General features: G+C 42.1%; 1 protein-coding gene across 11 annotated transcripts in view; it reads left to right on the forward strand.

Moving 5' to 3' along the window:
- Msn (serine/threonine-protein kinase msn) overlaps positions 1 to 25,643 on the forward strand; it is a 28,506-nt gene extending 2,863 nt beyond the window's left edge. Inside the window, exons 2-21 of one of the 11 annotated variants that reach the window (XM_071719605.1) lie at positions 85 to 150; positions 4,591 to 4,647; positions 6,120 to 6,164; positions 6,277 to 6,559; positions 6,850 to 7,061; positions 7,165 to 7,393; positions 7,475 to 7,735; positions 7,818 to 7,984; positions 8,455 to 8,475; positions 10,326 to 10,511; positions 10,756 to 10,859; positions 11,553 to 11,644; positions 11,728 to 11,804; positions 12,688 to 13,473; positions 17,117 to 17,257; positions 20,387 to 20,600; positions 20,753 to 20,973; positions 21,071 to 21,388; positions 21,817 to 22,116; positions 22,209 to 25,643. In XM_071719605.1, coding sequence (XP_071575706.1) covers positions 85 to 150; positions 4,591 to 4,647; positions 6,120 to 6,164; positions 6,277 to 6,559; positions 6,850 to 7,061; positions 7,165 to 7,393; positions 7,475 to 7,735; positions 7,818 to 7,984; positions 8,455 to 8,475; positions 10,326 to 10,511; positions 10,756 to 10,859; positions 11,553 to 11,644; positions 11,728 to 11,804; positions 12,688 to 13,473; positions 17,117 to 17,257; positions 20,387 to 20,600; positions 20,753 to 20,973; positions 21,071 to 21,388; positions 21,817 to 22,116; positions 22,209 to 22,292 — 3,864 coding nt within the window. In that variant the 3' untranslated portion in view covers positions 22,293 to 25,643. The remainder of the gene's footprint in view (positions 1 to 84; positions 151 to 4,590; positions 4,648 to 6,119; positions 6,165 to 6,276; positions 6,560 to 6,849; positions 7,062 to 7,164; positions 7,394 to 7,474; positions 7,736 to 7,817; positions 7,985 to 8,454; positions 8,476 to 10,325; positions 10,512 to 10,755; positions 10,860 to 11,552; positions 11,645 to 11,727; positions 11,805 to 12,687; positions 13,474 to 17,116; positions 17,258 to 20,386; positions 20,601 to 20,752; positions 20,974 to 21,070; positions 21,389 to 21,816; positions 22,117 to 22,208) is intronic. The other 10 variants (XM_071719607.1, XM_071719610.1, XM_071719611.1 and 7 more) reach the window with 10 other exon arrangements.
- The last annotated feature ends 468 nt before the right edge of the window (positions 25,644 to 26,111 follow it).

Here is a 26,111-nt window from a genome sequence, read left to right on the forward strand (position 1 = left end):
TGGCGATTCACTAGAACGACGTTGTTCTCCTTTAATGACGGGAAGGAGACATCTCGAGGACTAATCGATCGTTTGTGTTTCCAGGAGCCCGCTGGGATCTTCGAACTCATAGAAGTGGTCGGCAATGGAACGTATGGCCAAGTTTACAAAGTGAGTTTACAAACCCCTGCAGTTTGCGTCGTCCGCGATGCTTGAACAGCTGTCTGATATTTTTAATATAGTTTCTCGTGTATTTAGTTTTACAACGTAGGATCATTCAACAACGTTTTTTACTGTATCCTAACTGTTCCAACTGTTTACCGGTTTGACTTGGCCGGGCACGCCAATTATCGATTTCACGGTGGCGTGACGACCTTTTCTGTGATATTTTCAATTAACGCGTGTACACGTCAAAACGACAGAAGATAAAGAGAGGATGTTCACAGCACGTGCGACATTTCCGTGAAAAAAGATACCGCGCACCTGAGACTATCCCCCGTGCTTGAAAATTATCTTCGATTAATAATAATTATAAAATTCGTCGAATCGATTTAACGCTCTGATAAATAAACGCGCTTCGCTCGTTTCACGATTATGACAGTCTTAATTGCTTTCAATAGTTTTCTCACAATCTCTCGGAATATATCGAAAAAAAGAACCACGAGCAAACAAACGAACAGCGACAATAAACTTACAGCGACTAGAGTTGCACAATAGTTTCTTGCGGTATTGCTGTTGAAATAGAATCGGGGATAACGATTGTGACTGTCCGAAAGCGAAGTCGCGATACTTTTTATCGTTGCCGTAGATAGATAGATAACTTTATTGATCTCCTGTTCGTTTTATTTATTTAGAACCGCTCTGGAGTTTTGAGAACTTCTCACATTAATGTCGCAATGTAAAATAAAATAGATACATATATCGAATACAGAATGCCTTCTCAGTAGGTATCGTTTAACGGCATACATTCCAGAAATTGTACTTCACATACGGGTCGCGTGTCTAATTTTCGTGTGTACTTCAGCTATCGTGCTTCCCGTTAGTAATCCATAACTCTTATCTGTCAGGACTTACGCTGTACAATCACACCACAAACGTCTGCGTTTCCCGTTTAGGCGCGTTATCGCGAGTCTCATATCCGAGTACCGGCCCCGTCCCGTAGAAATCTAAGCCGATGCTTGCGTTACACACGTGGGAAACTTTCGTGTTTAACGTGATACGCAGCGTGGCGTTGCATTCTCGCGATATATCCCGCGCTCATGTCGTTTCACCTATGCGGACGACGAGAGATGAGCGGTCCCTCGCTTTAAGAGCGTCCCGACGAGCGTTTCTCTTGTTGCCGCGTAAAAAAAAAGGGAAAGAAATAAAGAGAGAGATAATGATTTCCCCTCTGTATCGACAGACGGACCCAGCGATTGAACTGGTGTGCTCAGAAGCGGCGTGAGTCACATAGCAGGAATGCCTACAGGAAATAAAGAAATCGCCTTTCTCCGTTTAATGCAAGTTGTTCCTGCACTTGTCGGATCCAATGCGTCGCGCCATATGGGAATATTGAGGAGACTTGATGCTGTTGCGCCCCCTCGTCCCCTCACGCCAGATGCCATTCCGAATTCGGAATCTCTTGTTCTGTTTTGCTGCTAAGTAACGCGAGAAAGATTACGAGAATGATAAGAGATATTTCTGAGAATTGTACACGATGTCAGGTGACACAGAAGATTCTTCATTCTGCTGAATGTAGAAAGATAAACGTACAGTGGCCGAGTCGCACAGAGAAGGGGGGGGACCTCCTTCCTCACCTGTAACAGAGAACGAGACGGTGATTCACTTTGAAAAAATTCTCCTTGGCGAGGTCGTCCTTGGGAGAATATTTGATGTGAAAAACGGCCGTACGAGAAAGAGAGAGACAGAGAGAGAGAGAGAGTCCCACGACCGGAAGGACGCGAGGATCGTATAACGTGCGTCATTAACGTGACTGGAACAGAGTGAGCTTTTACTTCAATGGAATTGACAATATCGTAATGAAAAGTCATCGCGACAACTGAATTTGAGAAAACTTCCTGCTATACAAAAAATAAGATTACACATTATGCGCATGGACCGAGGCTAAAATTTGAACAGAGAATCGTTCATTTTACTACGGAATGTCTGTACATTTATGTATACGCGATTGTTAATTGCATATATATCATGAAAATATTTCATGAAAATAAAATGTTGAAGAGAACAAGCTTTCACGTATATGCGACACGTTGCATTTCAGAATCTCGTCAGCAAGTGTTGAATCATTGAGTCATCCGGACGTCAACCGGAGAGACGAGTTCCCGTAAGCTCTCTATCTCCTTTATGCCGTTAATTAATTGGGATAAGCGGCGAGCGGGAAACAATTTCCATTCCATTCCATTGTACATGGCAGGGAGGCGATAAACGGCGAGAGAGAGAGATATTACCGGAGAAGCAGTGCAGAGCTCAACTCACGTGAGCTCTCCCTCCCGTGGCCCGACATTAAAATGAAAGTTGTTCCGTGTGGCACAATTAATTTTCGCGCTGTCCGCGCCCAGACGAGATGCGGCTTGTGTATAACGCGCTCGTTCGCGCCTCCGTCGTAACGATCGGCCCACTTACTCGCGATGAATGGAATCGCAGGAGAGATTCTCCGTGCATCACGGAGTTGCTGGCGCACGGTCCGGACGGACGGAGGAGATTCGCACGCGCGCGAATTTCGCGTGCTTTCATCGACGGGAAGATGCGTTTCTATCGTGCGCGCGCGTCGCAACGGGGCTCTCCTCCACCTCGTGTGGCACTCGTGCTCTTTAAACGCTTTACTTTCGTGCCACGCGGGGAGGCGACGGAGGGCGAGGGGGTGAGCGGGGAAGGAAGAGGACGATGACCCGCTGCCGATGACGGCACAGAATGAGCCGAACACGCACGCGTGTGCGTGAAAACTTCTGCGCGACGATCAACGGCATGCTATCCTCGTAATCTGCCGAATCGTATTGTCGTTTCCTACGTTTATCGAAATTGTAATATTTAAAAGAATATCTGATTCGATCAATCTGCTTGCCACCACCGTCACGTATTTATTTTCTAGAAGCAAGACGGATTAGAATCTAATTGAATCATCCGCGTTACTAATCGTAGCGAAAGATGAAATCGGCTTTTTAAGTTGGAAACGGCACTGCTCTCAATTGGGCCAACACGCACTTTCGCTAATGGGAAGCAAATCCCGCGACGCAAAATGTAAAAGTTAATGTGAGGAAGCAACGAAATGAAATTGAATTGTACGCAAACATACGCAGCGAAATTTATTAGGAAAAAGCGCGCGTGAAAATCTGATAGAAGTCTGGAGAGATTGAATTTATCATGCATTGTGCGATAACGCTCTTCAAAGAAAAGATAAAACCTTATATTTCTCGATGACACATTAGGGTCAATTCTAAGAGTTGGGAATATATAAAACGTTGCGTTAACTTATGTAAAAATGACGTCAAACGTATTTCTTTCCTCTCGACGGTCAATAATTTTAATTCGCCTCTGACGCGGCTCGATAATTATGACTTATTACCGACTTAATCGAAGAGGAAGAATTACTCGACGGTCGAAGATCCGTCCCTCGCCATGTGGGTGGCTCGATTGAACGCTTTTTATAATTCATACGTCATTTCCGGGCAATCGATTCGTGCCACTCGGCGAGGAGGCTCCAGGTGGATCCGCGGCTTCGATTTCGTCGTCGCTGACGCAACGATAATTGAAGAAACGTTATTTTCCCTTATCGAGAAATGCTTTTTTAGGTAGAATCTTTTTTCCGCGAACATTCCACGTAACTGCCAGTTACGTAGAATGTTGTCCGAGCATCCATGTTTTATATAATCCACGATATTTAATATTTGCATTACGTTTACATAAGCGTCGCGCGCTTTAAGCGTCTCTCGTCTCGCATCAGAAACTCTCGGTTTCGTACGAGACAAGTGACGTCCACACGTAGGTGGAGATTCCAGAGGCAGAGAGCGAGAGCGGGACCTTGCTCTTTTCGCCGAGGAGCGAAAGAGACGCGAGAACTGCAGCCGATTCTGTTTTGAGAGGACGGAGACGGTCGAGACGACGACGGCGGCGGGATGTATATCCATAATAACGTCTGCCGCGCGCGGTTTTATAGTTGGAATAAGGCTGAGCGTATAAAGCGTGCGGTAACGACGCTTTTTCCGCCGCGTACATTGCTCTCGGTCCATCTATCTCTCGGTGACTCGGAGAAAAAAAAATGAGATTTTTTTTTCAACAGGGGGGGTCCAGCGTTTCGTTTCGCCGACACTGTAGCTACGTGTAATTGCGTCATTTTCTTTTAATAATCCGTTTAATATCTGGCCACGCCACAGTGGAACGGTCCGACGGTTGTTTTAAAAGGGTAAACGACGACAGTGGGTAGCCGCGAGCTCGATTTACACGAGGGACGTATATTATAAGACGATAACTTTAAAGCCGATAGTCGGCCTCGGGAGATAACGTTGGCAGATAAGTTTTGGTACACGCGCGATAATGACTCCGTCATTATCTCGATGCGGGTGTTTATGCGTTTAACGGGGCGATATAATGACAATGCGCTTTTCTGCTCCGCAGGGTCGGCACACCAAGACCGGTCAGCTGGCGGCCATCAAGGTCATGGACGTCACGGAGGCAAGTATTCGGTTGCAGCGGCGATGCTGCGGTTTAATTACCTCCCCACTTTGAGAGTTCAACGATACGGGTGCTGTTGCTTTTACCTCAACGCATGATATGCAGTCACAATGATCTCGGAAGGTTTCGTGAGACATAACGCGCGTCGTTATACAGGTCGACTTTACGTAGGGCGAGAGCCACACTACAGCCACTTGAAAAAAGATGACTTCCTTTACACGAAAGAAAAATAGACGTAGCCGCGCGCCTGTCGGCACGTCCCGCGACCGCAGATAGATAAGTTTTTATCAGCGAGAGAACGCGACATACGAGGCGATTCTAAATTCATTACCGCGTATCGTTAACGCCGACGAAAGACAAAGAAGACCGTTTCTACGAAGCCGCGAGCGATACGGTTTTATACATCGACGACTCCCAGAATCTAGAATGAGTAATGTCACTGGATGGAAAGACGTATGATTTTATAACGTACGCGTTTCTTTCGATTTATTAGATGATTGCGAAAGTTTGATTCGATTTTTGACTGATGTTTTCGACCACGGTTGCTGGTTTCTAATTCTAACATCTTAATGAATATTTTTGTATTTTGTCTTATTGGAAGATACCTACTAAGAAATAAGTTATTCGCACGTGTGCGCAACAGTGCTTTTCCTTTGTGTATAATCTTCGTATCATCATCGTTACATTTAGCTCATAAAGAGACGATTTTACAGTTACACAGATATGAATCATCTCGTGATACTTATCTAATGGAATATTCCCGGTAAACAGATTCTCCTCTTATTTTTCTATTTATATCTAAAACAGAAATCGTGGCATTAATATTACCGTTACGCTGCACATAACCGTTTCTTCTCACGATAGATTGACCAAATCAGCGGAAGATGCCTCGGAATTCAGCGATTATGATTGCGCATATTTCTCTATCTCTTTCTCTCTATTTCTCCGTCTTCCTTTCTCCTCTCTCTTTGTATCGTTTCTTGCGAGTGCCCTCTTTTCTTCTCTCTCATGTAACGCGCGAGTAAAGGCTTGACTCTACTTACCTACTTAACGTACACTAGATTGCTTTTCTACACAAAAAAGAATTTTCACATTTTACTTGTAGTGAAATGTCTAATTTGTTTGTCCTAGCGATTGTATTTATTTTCGCACGATTACCATGTACGCAGCTAGAATTTATGCCTTCTTAATAATCGCATTAATATAAGAAAGACCGTAGAGAGGCTAATTAGACGCGACTTTCCGACAATAACCTACTTATAGAATTTTATAATAGGATATGTATTGAACCAAGTTTTACTATCGTACAATTTCACAAATTATCCTTATACGAGTTTCAAAATATGATACGTAAAACGATGATTTTATGTAAATAATATGTAACTGTTTACTTCTTAACTTGTGCAGTATAAGAAATTAGAAGAAATATTCGATAAATTGTGCCCTTTAGTAAACTGTTCGTCTCGTTACAGGATGAAGAGGAAGAAATCAAGTTGGAAATAAATGTACTCAAGCGGGTGAGTGATTTAATTACTTTCTTACTTTGAATAGCTATTTTAAAGTGCTGGGTTGTTGGCAAGGTGTGTATTAATTCAAACGAATTGTTTCTTTTTTTTTTTTGCCTCATAGTACTCGAATCATAGGAATATAGCTACGTATTACGGTGCCTTCGTAAAGAAGTCATCACCCGGCAAAGACGATCAATTATGGCTGGTTATGGAATATTGCGGAGCTGGCTCCGTCACGGATCTCGTCAAGTCAACTAAGGGCCAGAGCTTGAAGGAGGAGTGGATAGCTTATATATCGCGAGAAATATTGAGGGGACTTAGTTATCTTCATAGCAATAAAGTTATCCACAGGGATATTAAGGGACAAAATGTTTTGTTGACTGATAACGCGGAAGTCAAACTTGGTAAGATCAATTTAGATATCAATTATTAAATTGATGCAAAAGACTAGGTGTATTCGTCAAACAAAATATTACGTAGTTTTAAAATAATTTTTATCAATCAAGATAAATTATTGGCTTCAGTGTACTTTTTTAGGAAGAAATCGACTGATCTTCTTTCCAAAGAAATAACACATTGATGATTTATTTGAAGTAAAATTTTATAAGAGAAATTTTTGCATCAAATTAATACGTATCTATTATTTTGACATGTTTTACTTTTGTGCATTAATTATCCTGTGTGATATCTTCAGTTGATTTCGGCGTTAGCGCACAATTGGACAGGACGATAGGTAGAAGAAACACGTTCATCGGCACACCTTACTGGATGGCCCCTGAAGTTATTGCATGTGACGAGAATCCAGACGCTACTTACGACAATAGAAGTGACCTTTGGTCGCTCGGAATTACCGCTCTAGAAATGGCTGAATCACAACCTCCGCTCTGCGATCTACATCCTATGAGAGTGAGTCTTCCTCAGCAATTTTGACAATTAATACGTACTTTTCATAACGTATAATATTCTTGTGTTCGAAAATTATATATCATTATATTATTTTATCTAACAGGCTTTGTTCTTGATTCCTCGTAATCCACCGCCACGGCTCAAGTCGAAAAAGTGGGCCAAAAAGTTTCACGGATTTATCGAAACTGTGCTGGTGAAAGATTATCATCAAAGACCTTATACGGAACAGCTTCTTAAACATCCGTTTATACGGGACCAACCTACGGAAAGGCAAGTCAGAATACAGCTTAAGGATCACATTGACCGCTGTAAAAAGCGCAAACAGGAGAAAGGTGCGAAAATGAAAGTTATTTCCTAGAAACTTATTTCATGTTCGTTGCATTATCATTACGCACATCTGTCGTTCATTACAGAAAGAGACGATTATCGGTACAGCGGTAGTGAAAACGAGGAAGACGAACCGGCATTGGCGGGCGAACCGTCATCCATAGTTCAAGCACCTGGAGGTGATACGTTGCGCCGTAATTTCCAACAGATACAGGAAGGCAGAACTTTGACGCAGGACATACCTCCGCAAGCGCCTGCCGCTAAAGAAAAACCAGGAAGCAGATCTCAAAGAGAGGTGCCGGAACCTGGACCACCCGCGAGACCCGCTATACCGCATAGACTCATAGGTACGCTTAATGATTTATAAAAAGATTAATATTATAGCCGATCTTTTTCAAGTTACTAATGTCGATATATAACTATAAATAGTGGTGCCCGATCCACAACCACCGTCTCGTCCATTACCTCCGACACCTAGAGATGATCCTCGACAACCGCACAAAGTATCTACGCCGCCTTCTAATCATCAGACACCTGCTGGAGGAGGATCCGGCGGGCAGGCCGCACCTCAAAGGAACAGTGTCTTCAAACCTATGGTGAGTCTTTGTAAATCGAGACTTGGTACTTTTCATATCCTTTCCAATCTTTTCTAATTATCCATCAAAACCAAATGTCCTCCTTCCTTCCACGACACTCTGCTAATAAGGACAATCATAAATAGACATAAACAAAAAGTATAGATGACCAGATCTGTAGTAAGGCGTACGCTGTCGTTCCCTTTTCTTTGCAGTTTTGCCTTTAAACTTTTGTATTTATCGATCCAAGTATATATTATATCTATTTAACGCATAGTTCACTTTGTATGTATTTCTCTTTCTCTATATACTTGCGATATATTATATATATTTTTATCATATCCATTGCACGCGTTCTACGTCGCTATTGCGTCATTGACGTACACGCTGATGCGTGCTACTACATATACACACGTACACAGAGGCTCCTAGCACTCGAACTTGGAATGTATTCGGTTTTTGTTTCTTTTCTATGTTCACACCTACCGTAGCTGCCGCCGAAGAAGCCAGAGGTAAGACGACACGCACACTTTATCTCTCTCTTTCTCTTATATGTATATTGACAAATTGCTTCTCTGTAAACGCTTGCGTAACACGGATGATTTAATAATGACGATCAGTGCAAATATTATGTTGGTTTTTACTATGATTTATTTATACCAGGATATGTTCTTAAGCATTCTGTCGACGATTTTGTAAAGAATATAATAATGATTGTTCGTTTCTTTGAATATCTTTATAAAGTAAAGATTAGGAAAATTAAACCAGTTAAAGAAGTTGCAATAAAAGCAAAAGCTGCACTTAACATGTGATAGAAGTGAGCTATAATGTAATATTTATCATATAAAGTTAATCCTTTTAAGTCATTTAAGTAAATAAATAAATATAGATTTATTAACACCTTTAATTATTTATTAATATCAAATATCTATAGAACATAAATCGATAAGAGAATGTGTTTTGGAATGCACTGATTCATTCTTAAATTTTTCTGTTTTATAATAACAAATACATGTTTTCTTAATATTTCTTCGCTTGAACACTCGCCTTGTTCCATATTAAGCTTTTATTCTAATCATCTAAGTGGACTTTCTTTGTTAGATTGTACATGTTCGAATCTATATACACAACACGTTTGTTGGTGTTTCGAGATATAATATCATTAATTCTATTATCGTGCCATTAAAATATAAACTTAATATTTATAATTAATTGTGTATATTAAAAATAATCGATTTGTTCCACATTTATGACAATCAATACGCAGGCTGGGCCACCAGAAATAGAATACCTGAATAATCCTTCATAAGATTTGAAGATATGAGAAACATGTTATGAACGTAATTTGTTTAATTTGAGAGAACAAATATGTGTGATGTGGGAAACAATTTATGTAATACTATTATTTTTATAGTTTTCAAAATCAAAGATTTTTTAAATAAAAGAACATATTTTTACTTTTTACATTTCATATAGCTGTTAAAACAAATATTTCCTGCCTTTTGGATGACAAATTGTAGTTAATTGTACTGAACAAAAGTTAGAACATTAATTCAATGTCATATTCTGTTTCAATTCCTACTAACTATAGTCTAACATATCTGAGCTAATGTTTCATTAAACGTGTTGCGTTTGAGTCGGCATATTAGCATTATAAAGGGCGATTCTGAAATAGGAATAGTTTAGAAGCATAGATCATTCGCCTTAAGAATAAAAAAGATTATATAAACATGATTCCGGTAATGTCTCTTTTTTGAGCTATAAACATTTTCTTTCTTGCGACAAAGTCGACATCTTCTATGAAAACATTTTAATTAAATGAGACATACAAGTTGACTTGTCATCGTACATTGATATTATTAGATAGCACAACATAATTATTGAATAAATTATCAATTTGTTTATAAATGTTTGTGGAGACTCAAGATAATTGTTATGAACACCGAGAACTTTTTCATGACTTCAACAATTCATGAGGACGATTAAGGACGTGTAATTTAATATTACGCTTTTATTAATTTGCGTTTTTATAAAACTTTGTCGCGATGAAAGATTATTTATAACTTGGACCGGAAGCATTCGTACGGACTGATGTTTACATCATCCATTTCTTCAAAGCAAATAGAGTATACTTTTAAAATTGGCCACGCATTTCGGAATCAACCTATAGTTAAATTTTATTTGAGCGTCAGTAGTTTCGCTTAAGCGCACAACATTACGCTCCCCTCGACGTTTTTCTCCTTGCCTTTCTGCCTTGTTTGGCTGCCCTGTTGGCTATCCGGTGGTGGCTTCTAGCAAAAGATTCTCAGAGGTCTCGGAACAGTGACTAACGGGGTTGTGCGTGTATGCGTGTGGGTGGTAGGACATGGAGATACTGGCTGCTCAACTCATCGAGCTTGGTGTGTCACAGGGCCCCGAGGCCCCGCCAAGGCCAAACAGGCAACATAAGGGCCCTGCAGCCTCGTCTACATCGAATTCGGTGCAGCCTGCAGGTGGTAACGATCAGAACAACAAACAGATGCCGCAATCTTCCAGTATTCTCGATCAAGTAAGCGATTGGGGCCGCGTGCGACCACGATTGATATTTCAGCAGCAAAATTTACTTATGCCTGCATCCCTGTTCCCCTCGTTGTTACATTATCCCTTTCGTTTTCTTTGTCTTCTTATTGCGTGAGACACATAAACATCGCCTTGCGTCTAGCTCGAGGTAAAAAGAAAGTACACGATACAGAGAAATCACACAGGATGAATGCGAAGTGATCTAAAGACGATATATTATCTTGTCGTTCTAGGCCCTATCGATTGAGAGTGACAGCGACGACGATCTCGAGGACGCTGGTGGGAACAACTTGAGAAACGACGGCACTTTGCTGGCCAGCGATCCGCCCAAGCCGCTGTAAGTAAAGGACTTTGTCGCTTCGTAAAGTATTCCATAATTTTATTTGGGAATATTTGATAACATTGAAATAATACTCGCTATATCAAGGTTTCATTATTATCATTCGTTGCCATAAAAACATATGCTATTATTAATTATTAATTAATATTAACGCATTAATTCAACGGCACTGATGAAAAATATTATAACTGCAGATTATTCGCACAATAGGTTTCTTCTGAAAATAAAATCGTAGAAGTTAAGAATTTTATCTATATACATAGATAAAAAAAATTAATTTTTTTTAAGGTCGCTATATTTTTTGTGCGATCTTTTGTCAGCTTCGGACAAAAAACTGGTCACAAAACACTTTCTATCACTTCTAAAAATGCAGTTATAATATATTTTATTTGTATCGTCGAATTATTTCCATAGTAAGAAACAATAATAATATATAATAATATATATAATGCAACACTATGCAAAGCCATTTCTTTAACGCTTCTACAAATATAGTAAGAAGTGGCTGTAGTTGTATTAATACTTACTAATGTCATTTCGTTTCATCTTCCATCATGCCTATCCCACGCTTCGACATTTCGCGTCATATGGTCGTCTTGGTCGCCTTACCTCGCAACACCGGCAACGCATTACGTGTGCTTCATCCGCCGTCACGTCGTTCCGCTGCAATCTCTATTTCCGCCGTTGCAGTCCCGAATTTTCTCCTTTCAGACCGTCGTCGGATTCGTCATCGTCGTCTTCGCACAATGCTCAAAACTCCCATCACGAGGATAAGCCGAAAGGTACGAAGGCCAATTTCCAGGAGCATTATTAATGACGCTACGCCCTGTGATTTAACACCCTGCCTTTGTCTAATTCTTTATAGGAGGAGCACCGAATCGTCCGCTCCCACCAACCCCCGATGAGGAAGAATCGGGAGATCGTACGCTAGTCATGAAACGAGTAAGTACCTCTCCTTTCAAGATTGCAATGCAAGTTGAAATATACATTCGTAGACCTCTTCTCTTCCGTATTACATATATTTCATTTCGGTATAACTTGAAGTTTTCGTATATACCGTTGGTATGTAACGTACAAATCTTATGTAATCGTGTTTTAGTAGTTCGCGCCAAGCAGTCGACGTGTTTTTCTTTTCCGTCTAACTTAGTTGTTCACAAAGGTCAATACATCAAAACTTAAATGATATATTATTCGTCCGAAGTCTTTGTTGACGTGAGCATGGATCGGATTCGAGGACGGACGGAAAGGGAAGGAAACACGTGCGATTGCGGCGCATATTCATCTTTCTTTTTGTCATTTTTTTGTAAATATGTACGTATATTAACTGATAATCGGGACTAAATCAGTGACATTATCCACTCCCCTTCATTGTTTCGCTCCACGTATTCGTCAAGACTGGACTTTGTATATTCCAAGCGAGCACCATGGCGCACTGCCTTGTTGTCTGTACTTTTGCCGCTGTCGTACGATACACCATGCACAATCATATACGAACGACGATCACAATACGTTGCTATAGGCTGACTATGTTGCTGCGGTGAAGCTGCAGCAGATTGGCGTGCGCCGTTACATCTTCCCTTTCAACTTTTGTTACAATCTCGTACTTGATGTTGAAATTAATCTTAAAATTTTACTTCTCCAACTTAACGATAGCTTTATTACCGCCGCAAAGATAGTCGTTCTTCATTACATTCTATCATTACACTACACCGCCATTACCATCATCGACAATCATCGTTTCACGTTGTTATCGCACGCATTTCTTTTTCTTGTTTTTTTTCTCTGTCACCGTACCATTACCTTCGCCATCGTACGCACACTCTAGAAACTTAGTCAGATGTCAGACGATCGTGCAACGGCTAGCGGCAACCGGCGTTCAGAGATAGATGAGCAGCTCCTCCTGAAGGAGTGGGATTTCACCCGCTTCTTTCAGGGTTTTAACGAAAAATTGGATAAAATGAAACAGGAGCATCAGCAAGAAGCGGCCGGTCAAGCGAGCAAGTCCGGATCCAACGAGGATCGCTCTTCTTCGTCTAGCGAAAGAACGCTCAAGCGACAGGAGCAGTTAGCCCGAAGGAAACACGAGCAACAGCATCATCAAAAGCAACAGCAATTGAAACCGATTCACAGGCGGCAAGAGAGCGATTCGAAGCTGGGCAATGCGTCGAGCGCCTTCGCGCGTGCCTTCCGCCGCGAGAATTCGGACTTCTTCCCGTCGGCGAGACACTCGGCGTACCTGCAGAAGTCGTCGGACTCCTCGAGATCTAGTATATTCGCTAGCGGTAATCGACGCGGAAGCGAGATAAGCGTCGCCGGTATTGTTGGTAAGAAAGGCAGTGCCCTCAGCTCCGGTGAGCCGGTTCTAACGGACTTCTCGTTGTGCCGCGAGGGGCCCCAGAGGCCCAGGAGAGAAAAGACCGAGAGCGAAATTGTCTTCGGTAGTAGGCTTGAGGCGAGGAGATACGATTTCGGACGCGATAAAGACGAGAACGCAAGAAGACGCAGTTGTAGACCTTCGGACGCTACGGCATCTGCCGTAGTCGACGATGCGGGAACGATTAAGTCCACGGCCAGTACGACGGCCAGCGAGTACAGCCCCATTGTCACCCAGGTCAGTCCCCCTAGGCGAATCGCCTGCGAGTCGCCAGCCCGAGTTGCGAGAAACTTTCGCGAGCCCTTCGCGAGTCCTGCCTGTGTGCTTGCCTGAAAGAGACCCTTCTTCTTACTACCTTATATTGACACTTTTTTTGCCTGTTATCTTCCCCGATCCTTCGCCCATCCCCAGAACGTATCTTCGAAGTGTCTGTCGAGTTATTCATTTATTCATGTATATCGTTCATTGTCAATTTCTGTCAATCCACTTGTAAATATCATGAATACTTTGTTAACTAATCAACTCGTTTGTACCCTGTGGACGCTCGTGGACACTTCGACTCTTCACGTTTCCTCTTGAGACAATCGTGACTGAGTTTTCGACATCCAGCGGCATAACGATCACATAGAAAGCTAGTCAGCTACGCTCGACTTTTAGGCGCATTTTCTTTCCTTGTGTCATTCATTTTTCACGATTTGTCAAATAAGTAGCAGCAAGATACATTATTAATTACTAGTGCTATCAGTACTATATTAGCGGTATTAATATCATCTCTCACGTAATCTTTGATTAGATTCCTCCATTATTTTCATGCGAGAAAGCGACATGGGATCTTTTAAGCGTAACGTTAGAATATCGTTAATACGTCGCAATCTTGATCACCTCTCTAATTTCGCTATTACTAACTAATTATTACTACCATCACTACTCCTATTATACTTCTACCATTACTACTACTACTGCTACTACTGTTAGTACCACTAATACTAGTTCCTACTTGTTACTAAGGACATGGGAGATTCTCGCTAGGAGGTGCTGCTGAGATACAATATCTTATTCACTCTTCCCTTCGCTCTTCAAGAGGCTTTTTGCAAGTGTATTTGCTGAGTAGCGTTAACGCGCGTTATTTTCTTCGATTTACCTGGGTTACATTAATCGTCACGCGTGACGTTGCTATCTGTAAACTTCTGATGCTTTATTTGAAGTGTCTGTCAATGTGGGTTGTGGGATTTCGCGTGAATATACTCACTAATGAGGGATACGGCCAACACGGAAGAGATGTCGGATTATTAATTGCTACTCGGTAATTCATACTCCTCTGTTTTCCATTCATCGCTGTGTCCCTGTCCCTGGCAAAACGAGCCTCGTCCTCTACTGTCTGAGTGATGCGTGCTATACTATGTGGAAAAGCGCCAGACACCACTTCTACGGCGACGAAAATACGAAATCTGGGACTGAACTGAGGATTAACCGCATGGAATTTCTTCGGGATACTCGACAACGTCGTTACCATCGACGGCGACGCAACGACACGCCGCGGGATTCGGCAAAAAAATTAAAAAATAAATGATACTGCTGAAAATTCGCGATGACGAATCACGAAGACGTTTCTCCGATTACGTTAACGTGTTTCAATGTGATCTCTCGTAACGGGTCTACTTTGATTTCTGTTAATAAATCTATGGAAGTAATCGGAAGTGCGGCGTTCAAATGAGAACCCCGTCGACAAAATTTTTTTATCGGAGCATTCCTATTGAAATCTTTTTCGTATTGAAGAGAATATTAGCGACATTGATACGTACAACCGAGCGAAAGAATTTTAACCGATTTTATATAATCGAGGATCCTCCGTTTTAATTAAATTCTTCTCTTTTAATCTTCTTATTGAGGTGTGCGATTTTTACTAACAAGAATCTGTTTGAATTTTTAACGATAACTAAAATAGTCATATTAACAGAGCCAGTTTCTTGAGATACGACGAAATATTGACCTTTCATACATTAATATGCGAGTTACTAAAATGCTACTAAACACATTAACATTGCAATAATTGCTATCGTATTCTTTGAGTCTCAGTCTCTCGGAAATCCTGTTACTCGAGCCAAATCTTTGCATCCCAGGAATGAAAGAAGTAGAGAATGAGAGAGAGAACAGAAAGAAAGAAAGCGAGATTGGGAAGAAGAGAGGGAAAGCTCGAGAGACCTTATAATAATGAACAACGGTCCGGCCTGGCGTGTATGAGTGCGTTTTTGTGTTATAATGCAATTTCTAATGCATGTGATCCTGCGAGCAAGAAAAGAAGTAAGGAAAGAAAGAAAAAAGAATGAGACGAGTTGAGATTACAAAGATTGAAGGTACTGGGAGAAGAGGAAGTCGACAGAGAGAACGGTCTCAGAGAGAAGTCGAGGAACAGGAAATATGTAGACGATGGATCACTTTGTAAACGACGTACGAGGCTGTGCCTGTTATCACGAGCATCGTCTTGCATGACGCTTGCGACATGTACGAATGTGTTGTGCCTCGTTGAGATCTGCGCGCGTCGAAACAGCGACCGTATCTCGTGCCTTCGTTTGTGTTGCAGCACGTGCTAAGCATGCTTCATTTTGTCCTCTATGTGTTCTTCCGGCATGACGCGCGCTAGCGTTCTTGTGTCTGGTCCGATCGCCGAAATTTCGTCGAGGCTAACGCACGTCGGAAAGGAAACTCCTGAGAATCGCGGACCGAATTTCAGGTAGCCCTTATCTCACGTCCGTTAGCCGAGAACTCGCGAAATAAAGTGTGACCGTCCCGTTAACGTCGCACGATGTTCGAAATGAAAGCGATATTTGCACCCAGTTTATTAGCTTAATTAGCATAAGCCTAGTTTGCTATGATAGAAGCACAGCAGACGATAACATATTACTCATCATATGTCACTAGTCTATTTCTTTTATTTTTTGCTTATCATTGTGCCGAGTTTTTGTGTTAGCGATTGTGATTCATTGTACATCCTGTCGAGATTATGCATTTATATTTCTATTGAAATTAGCATAACGCTCTAGGATAATGAGTGTTGAAATATCCCTTGTAAATCGTCATAATAAGAAAATTGTAGAACATTCGGTAAATGTTAAATTTGTTAATTAATAACGGTACATTTAATGAGATAAGTTTAAGAAGCAACTAGATACGATCGATATCACCTAATCGACAGTTTGCATGATTGCGTTTTCTTCTTACGTATTCTGCACTATACGTATTGATCAAATAACACCTAAGTTATACAACTTGTTGCGTATCTGTGAGAAGAAATCAATAACTCGTAATCTCTTTTTTAGATGCATCTTCGAAACAAGTTCTTCGACGTTATTCCGTTATTTTTGTTATTTTATTTAATATTGTTTTTCTTTATCTGTTCTTTCATAGCTTTTTCGCGTTCTTTGCAATCTCTATCTTTTTTCTGTTTTTTTTTATTGTCTCTGCTTGTCGTTTTGCTTTCCCGTGACGTAATCTGCATATTATTTTACTGTTCTTCATATTCGCTAACCGTTATTTTATCATTGATTATCATTTCCTGATTCCCGTCTCTCGATATTAACATTCGATGTAATTGTTCTACCTCTCTAATTAGCGTAATTTGCTCCTTACTTTAATCTGTCTGTACTGCATCGAGATCTGAATTGATAATGACCTATCGAAGAAGATAATCTCCTATCAGTTTCTGCGTACGAGAATGAGAAACGATCAGAATTAGAGAGAGAAAAGAGGGAATTTTATGCGGAAAAAATAATCATTAAAATAAAAATTCAGATTTCGATCAAGTCTCTTTTCTACCTCCACTCTTTTATTCGCTGTTTCGGCTGGCCACTTTTTTTTTAAACGTACATTCACTGATTTGCAGAATCGCGAGGGTGACCGTTCAAGAGGCGGAGGTGATTTCCAGAGATCAGATTCGTCTCCGGGTTCACGGCCCAGCTCGGTCTTACCGGATCTCCTCACTTCTTCGCCGGGTCAACGACAGGACAAGTCAACTAGTGAGGAGGTCAGATTCATACGTCCGTTCGTCTATGTACCTATGTCTTCTACGTCGGTCTTCTATGCGTGCACTCGCGTATGCTTCATATCTTTCGACAAATACAAAGATATCCATGAGATATTCACGACGCGAATCGATGCCGAGTGGGAAGAAAATAAAATTAGTGCCGTCGATGAAAAATTTGACGTCGAAGTTAACTAGAAGCCTCATGTTTGACGGGAGATATGCTCGTGCGAATCTAAAGGATCCAAGCTGGCGAGGACGAACGATCGCGAGCGAATATTTACAGACGTGGACGAGGATCGCTTTTCCTTTGACCATCGAGAGATGAAACGTATTTCGAGCCAGTTACGTCAACGTTATTGAAGCAAGTTTGTTCGTCTATGCTTGTTCATGCTCCTTGCTTGGATCTGGATCCAGTTACGCGCGACGGCTGAGCAAGTGCGCGCATGCATCATTCTCCGCAACTCTTTCCACTTTCTACGAAATACGTTTATATATATATATCTATATATGTTTCGTCGAGGCGTGAGTCTTGTGAGCGATGTGACGTACAACATCGTTAACGTATAATGATCGATAACGTATAATGATCGATCAGGATCTTGAGAATGATTATCATTTCGTTCAGTAGCAAATGAGAATGCTTTTCTTTCTCCGTGTTATCGGACTGTCCGAGGAGTAATGCTTTTTTTTGTGATTGGGTCGAAACGTTTCTATATAATGTGTACAATTATCATCGATTATTCTAAAGCATACGTCGCAAAATAGGTACGTAGCGCGTATGGTATACTGTGTTTACCCGCAAACATGTGATTCGATTTATATTCTTTATACCTTGCCTAGACTTGGAAACAGACTAGTGGCAACGACAGTAACGATACGGTATGAGCTCGCTCGATAACTTCTATACTTGCGGATTATGCCGAATCAACTGAACACCGCGCGTCACTTACATATACATGTTTCAGTTTGAGGGTTTGCACAGGGGGCGGCGGCTTATGCTTTGTGTCAATGTCTTGTTAATTGTCCGTGATAGCCGAAAAGTGCATTTTGTTGACTATACGTATCAATCTTGTTGTTCCGTTCCTTTAGGTTGCATTCTCACTTTTCGTTTATGAACTTTAGCAATTGGTAAATAGATCTTGACGGTATTTTATTTTTTTGTATTCTTTCTCTGTTTTCTTTTTATGTGCACAGTCAAAATTATCGTCTACGAGGGTCGTGCAAAAAGATTGGCCTTGCGTGTATTGTATATACAATGCCGTAGGCAAGAACCGGGTGTGGAGTAACCGAGTTCAACTTTAGCAGAAATTTTAGCCCTTAGAGGAGACCACTTCAATTCGATTTGAAGTCGTCGTGAGTACTCTTCTGTACTCTGGTAAAAGAAACTTAAAAAGAAAGAGAGAGAGAGAGAGAAAGAGAGAGAAAGTTACCACTAGTCTAGGAACGGTCCAGAAATATCGCTCTCCAGGTCACGCTCTATCTCTTTACTCGCATCTCCCATCAGACTCAGGTCGGGGACGATATCAAAGGAATCTTTGCGATCCAACGACTCGCGCGCAGCACACCCAATTCATTACTGTACAAAATTATAAGCAGCAGCTTCTCTGTTTCCCTAAAAACATATTCTTTGTATTTCTCTCCGACAACGAAACAGTTTCTCTCGCGAGTTGCGTACAGTGTTCTTCTCCGTTTTCTCCCTGATTTTAGACGCCCTTCTCGGATATCGACTACGTCTCGCGGAATACGAAGTATTCCGGAATACACGGGTTGCATATATGTATGCAAGAGCGCTCGTACCCACTTCCCATCCACGTGCAAGAAGAGACGTGAAAATCGCGAATAGCGTACTAGAGTCGAGATCGGATTTGTAAATAGAATTACAAAAAGAAAAAAAGAAATATGGCTTGTACGGTCACGCTTTACGTTACGATCGGTAGGATCGTAGGATACCACGCAATGTCTCTGTTTCACGTGTGATTCTCTATTAAGCGTCAATTATACGGTTGTCAGCGTGACTAATTCAGGATTATGTTGTGTGTTGTGGGACACGCGGGAGCTCTAACTCGAAGGGCAGGGCCCTCTACTGACCATTCCAATCCCAATACTAATTACAATGTAAGTATCTATTCATCCATTTAAGAAAAAAAAAAAAAAACTTCAACTGTCCCTCCCTCTTCCTCCTCCTCGCTTTTTCGCGCGAGGGGTAGGAACAGAGGGGTATACGAGGACACGTGTTATTTTGCTCTCGAACGTTGATCTTTTTTCCATTTATGCACCGCGAGAATGAATGCCAGTTTTGTGTACGCGCAGGCCGTTTTTTATCTTATCCTCCTTTTTGGTTGGTTTCCGTGGGATAATCTATACTTGATTCTTGGTGTCACCACGGGTAAAACGATAACTCTCCTAACACGGCCGCGACCACCGCGTTGCTTTTTGTTCTCACATCTCTCTCTTCCTTCTTCTGTCCTTTCTCTGGGTTTTGTTTCTCACCCGTGAAAAAAAAACGCGCGACGACGCGCGCTGGATAAATCCACCGTTGTTTCTTTCACCACCCGGATGTTTGATCCCGTATATTGAGTGTCATTCGATAATAACACGAAGACTTGCATAACAACGAGCTAACAGTTGGTAATTGCGGATGCCGTTGAACGCAGAGTTTGGCCGGTTTCGAGCCTGCTTGATCCTTACCAAAACGCATCATTCCTTCGACACACCTGGACTACATTGCGAATGTTTTATTCTTTCTCACTTCTATGTTACCCTGCGAAAAAGAAAATGCTTTAACTTGCGGATCGAGGTGACTTGTTTGTTTGTAAGAATGCTATGTAGATAATCGCATATTTGACTCGGCTGATTTGTTCTCTCTTGATTTCTCCATTTCTCTTTGTTCAATCCTTTGCATGTTGTTTTTTTTACCATTTAAAGAAAAAAAAGAGGGAATCCTTGCGCGTCTCTGCGACTTGTATCTTTTCTGTTGATCGTGTTTGCGGTATTTGGGTTGATGACAAGCTCTCCTAGTTACTCCAGCATCTCTTTGCGTGCAAAGTAGAGTTTTGCCTGACATTTTGCGCACGTTTTTTTTCCCCCCGGGGGTGGTTCTCTTAAACGGCAAAGTCATCTTTGTTGCAGTATCGACAAGCGGTGAAATCACCTCCTCCGTTTGCGCTCCAACAGAAGCAGCGGTCTTTCCTGACTTTCGGATTCGGAGCCGGCCCGGCGAGGAGGGAGTCCCACGTAAACGTTAACGTGACTCCCACCAGTCACGATTTAGCTTCGGACACACCCGAGATACGCAAATACAAGAAGCGTTTCAACAGCGAGATCCTCTGCGCCGCGTTATGGGGTGCGTATACAGGGTGTCTGATAATCCTTCGCCACGAGTGGTGTTATATCTATTATCAAACGCTCTGTATAGTCGGTGCAGAATCTCTTTTGTTGCGTCAACTGGCTCGTACCCTTGAGCTCGGATCGTAACCGATTCCTCTTGCTTTACAGGTGTAAATCTGCTAATTGGAACCGAGAATGGCTTGATGTTGTTAGACAGGAGCGGGCAGGGTAAAGTTTACCAATTGATCAGTAGAAGACGTTTTCAACAAATGGAGGTTCTCGAGGGTCAAAATATCCTGGTTACAATCAGTGGCAAGAAAAATAGAGTGCGCGTCTACTATCTTTCTTGGCTGAAGAGCAAAATTTTACGGACGGATGGTCACAGTGACGTAAGTATCCGTTTTGTATACATCGAGGGACTTTCCTCTTTATGTATGTGTGTATCCGTTGCGTTTTAATGTCAAGTATTTCCTTGTTTATTCGCAGCAAGTCGAGCGACGTAACGGTTGGATCAACGTGGGCGATCTACAGGGCGCAGTGCACTTCAAAATAGTGAAATACGAAAGAATAAAGTTCCTCGTGATCGCGCTGAAAGATTCCATAGAGATCTACGCCTGGGCGCCAAAGCCGTACCACAAATTTATGGCCTTCAAGTCTTTCGGCGAGCTTGCGCACAGACCTTTATTGGTTGACCTCACAGTCGAGGAGGGTTCAAGGTTAAAGGTTATTTACGGTAGCGCTGACGGATTTCACGCAGTCGATTTGGATTCCGCAACGGTTTACGATATATATCTACCGAAACACGTAAGAGAAATTAGATTCCTATCCACATTAGGTAGATGTGCGCGGTGCGATTTATCGGTCGATCTCGTCGTTCGAGAAATTAGATACATTTCTCAATGAAATGAATCAGTAACGCACGAGTAGAATACTAACACTCACTTTGCAATATCTAACGATATGTCGGTAAGCATTAACAATTAAATGCAACAATTCGAGAAATGTATTTATAAGTGAGATTTTCATTACGATCAATTCATCAATAATAGATTAGATTTAGTAATAAAGAAATATTATTAAATATTTAAAAATGTGAGGTATTTAGGTATCAAAAACTTATAAATTGCTATACAAATCGACCGATCAATAGCTAGAAATATACACATCTATCTATATATTTTTTATCCTCTAAAGCTGTATGATATGTATTATCATTTGCTGTTTAATTGCAGACCCAGGGTCCCATTTGCCCGCACTGTATAGTAGCATTGCCGAATAGTAACGGCATGCAGTTGCTACTCTGCTACGATAACGAGGGCGTATATGTTAATACTTACGGCAGAGTGTCGAAAACCATGGTTCTTCAGTGGGGCGAGATGCCTACGAGCGTCGCGTACATTGGTACGGGACAAATTATGGGTTGGGGCAACAAGGCAATCGAGATTAGGAGTGTGGACAACGGTCATCTCGACGGTGTTTTCATGCACAAGAAAGCTCAACGGCTCAAGTTCCTCTGTGAACGTAATGATAAGGTGCGTATGACTGCAAATTCGCATACTTCTACACTTCTTAATTGGAACGTGGATTTGCGTGAATGTTATATGTCATTTTTTATGCTTGTCAGGTATTCTTCTCGTCGGCGAAGGGTGGTAGTTCGTGCCAGATCTATTTCATGACTCTAAACAAACCGGGCATGGCTAACTGGTGATCCCGAATGAGGCCGAATCTGGCCCCAAGATTATTATCCTCACGATTAGTCCCGCCGCACAATCCTCCGCGTGTACCGGGATATACAGCATCGGCGCGCACCCTCGCTCGCCCTTCACTGCCAGGACCCAGCGGCTTGGAGACCAGGAAGTGCGTACACCGTATCCAGCATATTTATCAGCATCAGCAACAAGTACAGCATTATCAACGTCAACGTCATCGTCACCAGCCTCACCATTATCCACGTAATCTTTCGTACAACTATAATTACGATTACGAAGAAGATGAAGAGTATGACGACAGGTTCCAACGATGCACCCGGTTGCCGTTGCGAAGCACACCGGGGACGTTAACGTTCGTGAATCTGCTCGTCAAGAGATTCCTCTGTTTTCTCACTTGCTCGCCCTGCGGATTGCGCAGCGCGGCCTAACGTGCAGCGCGGCCGAAACGCAGAGCGAATTCTCCCCCTCCATCCCCTCCAGAAAATAAGAGTGCACGATAAATTGTTGCACGCAGGTAAATCGTACCAATAATATTCTATGTATCTTTCTCTTTTTTCTAATACAAATTTTATCACTTTAACCACTACAATAAGTCTGTACTTGTTTCGCGTTGGCATGTATACGTAAACCTTAATTCTCAAGGAAACCGTAAATATTAAAAACGAGACAAGGTGTGTTTTACTATGTCTGAATAGTTAATAATTAAGAGTGTTTTATACGGAAAATGATTTAGAATAACGTAATAGAGTATGAACCTGATTTGTGCTGATCAGTCGAAAAAATGTGAGTAGATAGTCGTAAGAACAAGTGTTGACGAATTACCAGCTCGCATAGCCGATCGATCGTGCCGTGCAACTGTTTTCAGTGTAAGGAAACTCGTGCAATATCGATGGATTGGTCTGTACAAAAAGAAAGACCCTATTCTAAGAGACTCTCTCCATACTTAATTCAAGGATATACTCGAATTATGAGCGTAGTATAAAGAGAGTCGGAGATCTCGAGGAATAAAAAAAAAGGACAGAAAAAGGAAGCTCGTACAGTGCTCGAAATCGTGATTCTTTTCTTGTCGAAGTTCGTTGATTTCTTAGTGAAAAGTTCTGATGTGGTTTTGTAACGAGATGTGTGTAGCGACGTTCTAGTAAAAGCGTTCTGACGTGTTGCGACGGGCTGGCGCCATGAATAATGGAGATAACATCGTTACATACGACGCGATATCATGATAAATTTAGAATTAAGTGAGAGTAATTACTAACGTTAATTAATTGTATAGTTATAGCAGCTGGGGGTTCTATCCGCCGGCTCGTGCGGACATGCATGACGACGATGTCGATGACGCGAGATGAAATAACGCAGGTAGACATTCGACGGACGAGAGTCGCATTTTTACAAATAATAGATTAATTGTACCGTAGGGATTTCGTGACGCACATACGACGTCGGAATATGAATAGATATGTTTCTTTCTTTTCTTTTCTCTACGATGTTTTCAAGTAATTATTATTTTTTTTTTTACATTCGACACACGCGCTCCACGAGAAACAGATTCGTACAACTCTTTTCGTCGTGATGTCATTTGTCGACGAACAACACGGCGATATGATAAGTCTTCAGCTTTTGTATGAAATTTGTAACTTAGCGAGACGACGCGCGCTAAAACGCGAGCATCCTGCCCTTCCGTCTTCCTGCTCGTTCCTCGATCGCGAATCGCTGTTCCGCCTCCGAAGCGTTATTACGGTCTGATCTCATATAATCTCAAAGATACTCTCTCTCCGGTTTGAAAGAGAATCCTTAATATAATCGTTATATCGCTGTTTTATTGACGTCGGATTATCCTTGGCCGATTTAAGCCCGGCTTACGGCGTTAATAACGGGAAGAGAAGGTAAACTCCCAAATTACGCGAATTCCTCGTTCACGGAGGTTGCCCAGCGGAGTCTTCGAACGTGCACGCAATCAGTATACGTAATGTAAATGTTTACGCAGGGATTTTTATCAATATTGGATCGCGTAACGTTGTGAAATTGTGAGCGGAAAACGTATTTAATTGGCGTTACCAATCGCGATCAAGCGCGGCAAGAACGTTAAGACGTTAAGGGCCGAGATTATCCGGTCAGACACTATTATTCCGACTGCGAGGATCGATGTTCGGGCGAGAACGAGGCGATTGTGTGATTGTGTGCGTGTGTGCTTGAGTAGCGAGGGTTGGCGGATATTGCGGTAAGCAATGTATGTTCTTCTGTGACGATGTCTCTTTACGTCAAGCGCAGTCAGGCTGGTCTTTGCATATCTTTGCTCGTCGCGCCCTTTCGAAACGAGCGACTAAAAAGCGATCGATCTTGCCGTCGACGATCGGGGTCCGTATCTTTTTTAAGCGAAAGCGTCATACAATATTTCGCGCGACTTGCAATCGGGTAAAAAAAAAACGCGACAGCGATTCTGACGGTCCGAGCGAAATCACGTGAGACATTTGTACACTCATTTATTTATTTGGAAATAAATAAATACATGACGTGCCCCATGCGCGACGCACACGGAGGGTGTACCATTCTACCTCTCGATCGATTGACGTCGTGGCGCGAACGTCTTGCGGGTCGTCGAAGCTGTCAGTTGGTAGCGTATTATCTCGCTCGTGGCCGAAACACTTTTTATACCGTTAACGAGAAGGTACGGGAAGGGGCGGAGCGCTCCGCACAGTGCTACAAAAGACTGCTTTTTAAATGGAGGAAGCTTTTTATCGCGCGAGGACAGAGAACGAGTGGGACACACTGAACGAAAGAGGAAGAGAGGGAGAGGGAGAGAATGTAAAGAGAGAAAAGCGAGTGAGTGTATGCGCGCGCGCGCGCGCGCGAGAGAGAGAGAGAGAGAGAGAGAGAGAGAGAGAGAGAGAGAGAGGAGTGACTTTTGGCAAATACTGCACTTTCGGGCGGTTATTTACGATTGGCAGGAATTTGGATATAATAATTATGATAGTAACATTAATTATCTTAAAGTAGACCTGCGAACTAATTTTGTACGGAAGAACTTCCCCCTTTTTTTTCTTTGCATCCTTTTCTTCAACCTCGACTTCTCCAACCCTTTAATCTTAAGTTTCCACGGCGTTCGCTACCTTACCCTCTTTCTCTTACGCATTGTCTCCCAAAGATGGTAGTGAGTTTTTTTTTTTTACAGTATAGTAATTATTACCGCAATTTATCGATTGTATTATTACGATTACTACTTTTAGATTCTTACGAGAGAAAAACGTCACGATCGTTAGACGCGATGTACTATGATTGCGACGCGATTATTATTATTATTTTTATTACTATTCACACTACTGCTAAGGTCAAATATACGGACATTCGTAATTTCATTGACGGTGTATTTCTCTGTTTTATTCCCCTCGCAACGTCGACGTCTCCAGCTTCAGAGAGACCGACGATTCCCCTTCCGTCGTCCGGAGTAATCGCAAGTTTCGTAGAACGGTTCATCGGGCAAGCCGCTATTGTTAATTCGCACCCTCGTAATAAACCCGGTTTCTAACGCGATTTCCGCGCTTATTGTGTTGCGCGATGCTTATCGCGACTGCAATGCGAGCTATCAACTCGGAACTCGTCGAGGATTCCTGGCGCTTCCTGGGCACATGCGAATTTCTCTCCGCGTTCTCCTGCGAACGGACGCAGCTTAATCGCTTACCGATTTCCGCTCGCCGTTTCTGTTTTCGCGTCGCCGATGCTCGGACCGCCTCGATGGAGAACGGCGTATCGTAAAATAGAACGTACGCGTGCTTCGTTCATTATTTTATTCTAAATTAAATATAGTTCCTTTATCTGATCTTTCG

Source organism: Temnothorax nylanderi, unplaced genomic scaffold (genome assembly GCF_030848795.1).
Source record: "Temnothorax nylanderi isolate EJ_2023f unplaced genomic scaffold, tnyl_v1.0 TNYL_tig0303_pilon, whole genome shotgun sequence".
In the NCBI taxonomy this organism is placed as follows: domain Eukaryota; kingdom Metazoa; phylum Arthropoda; class Insecta; order Hymenoptera; family Formicidae; genus Temnothorax; species Temnothorax nylanderi.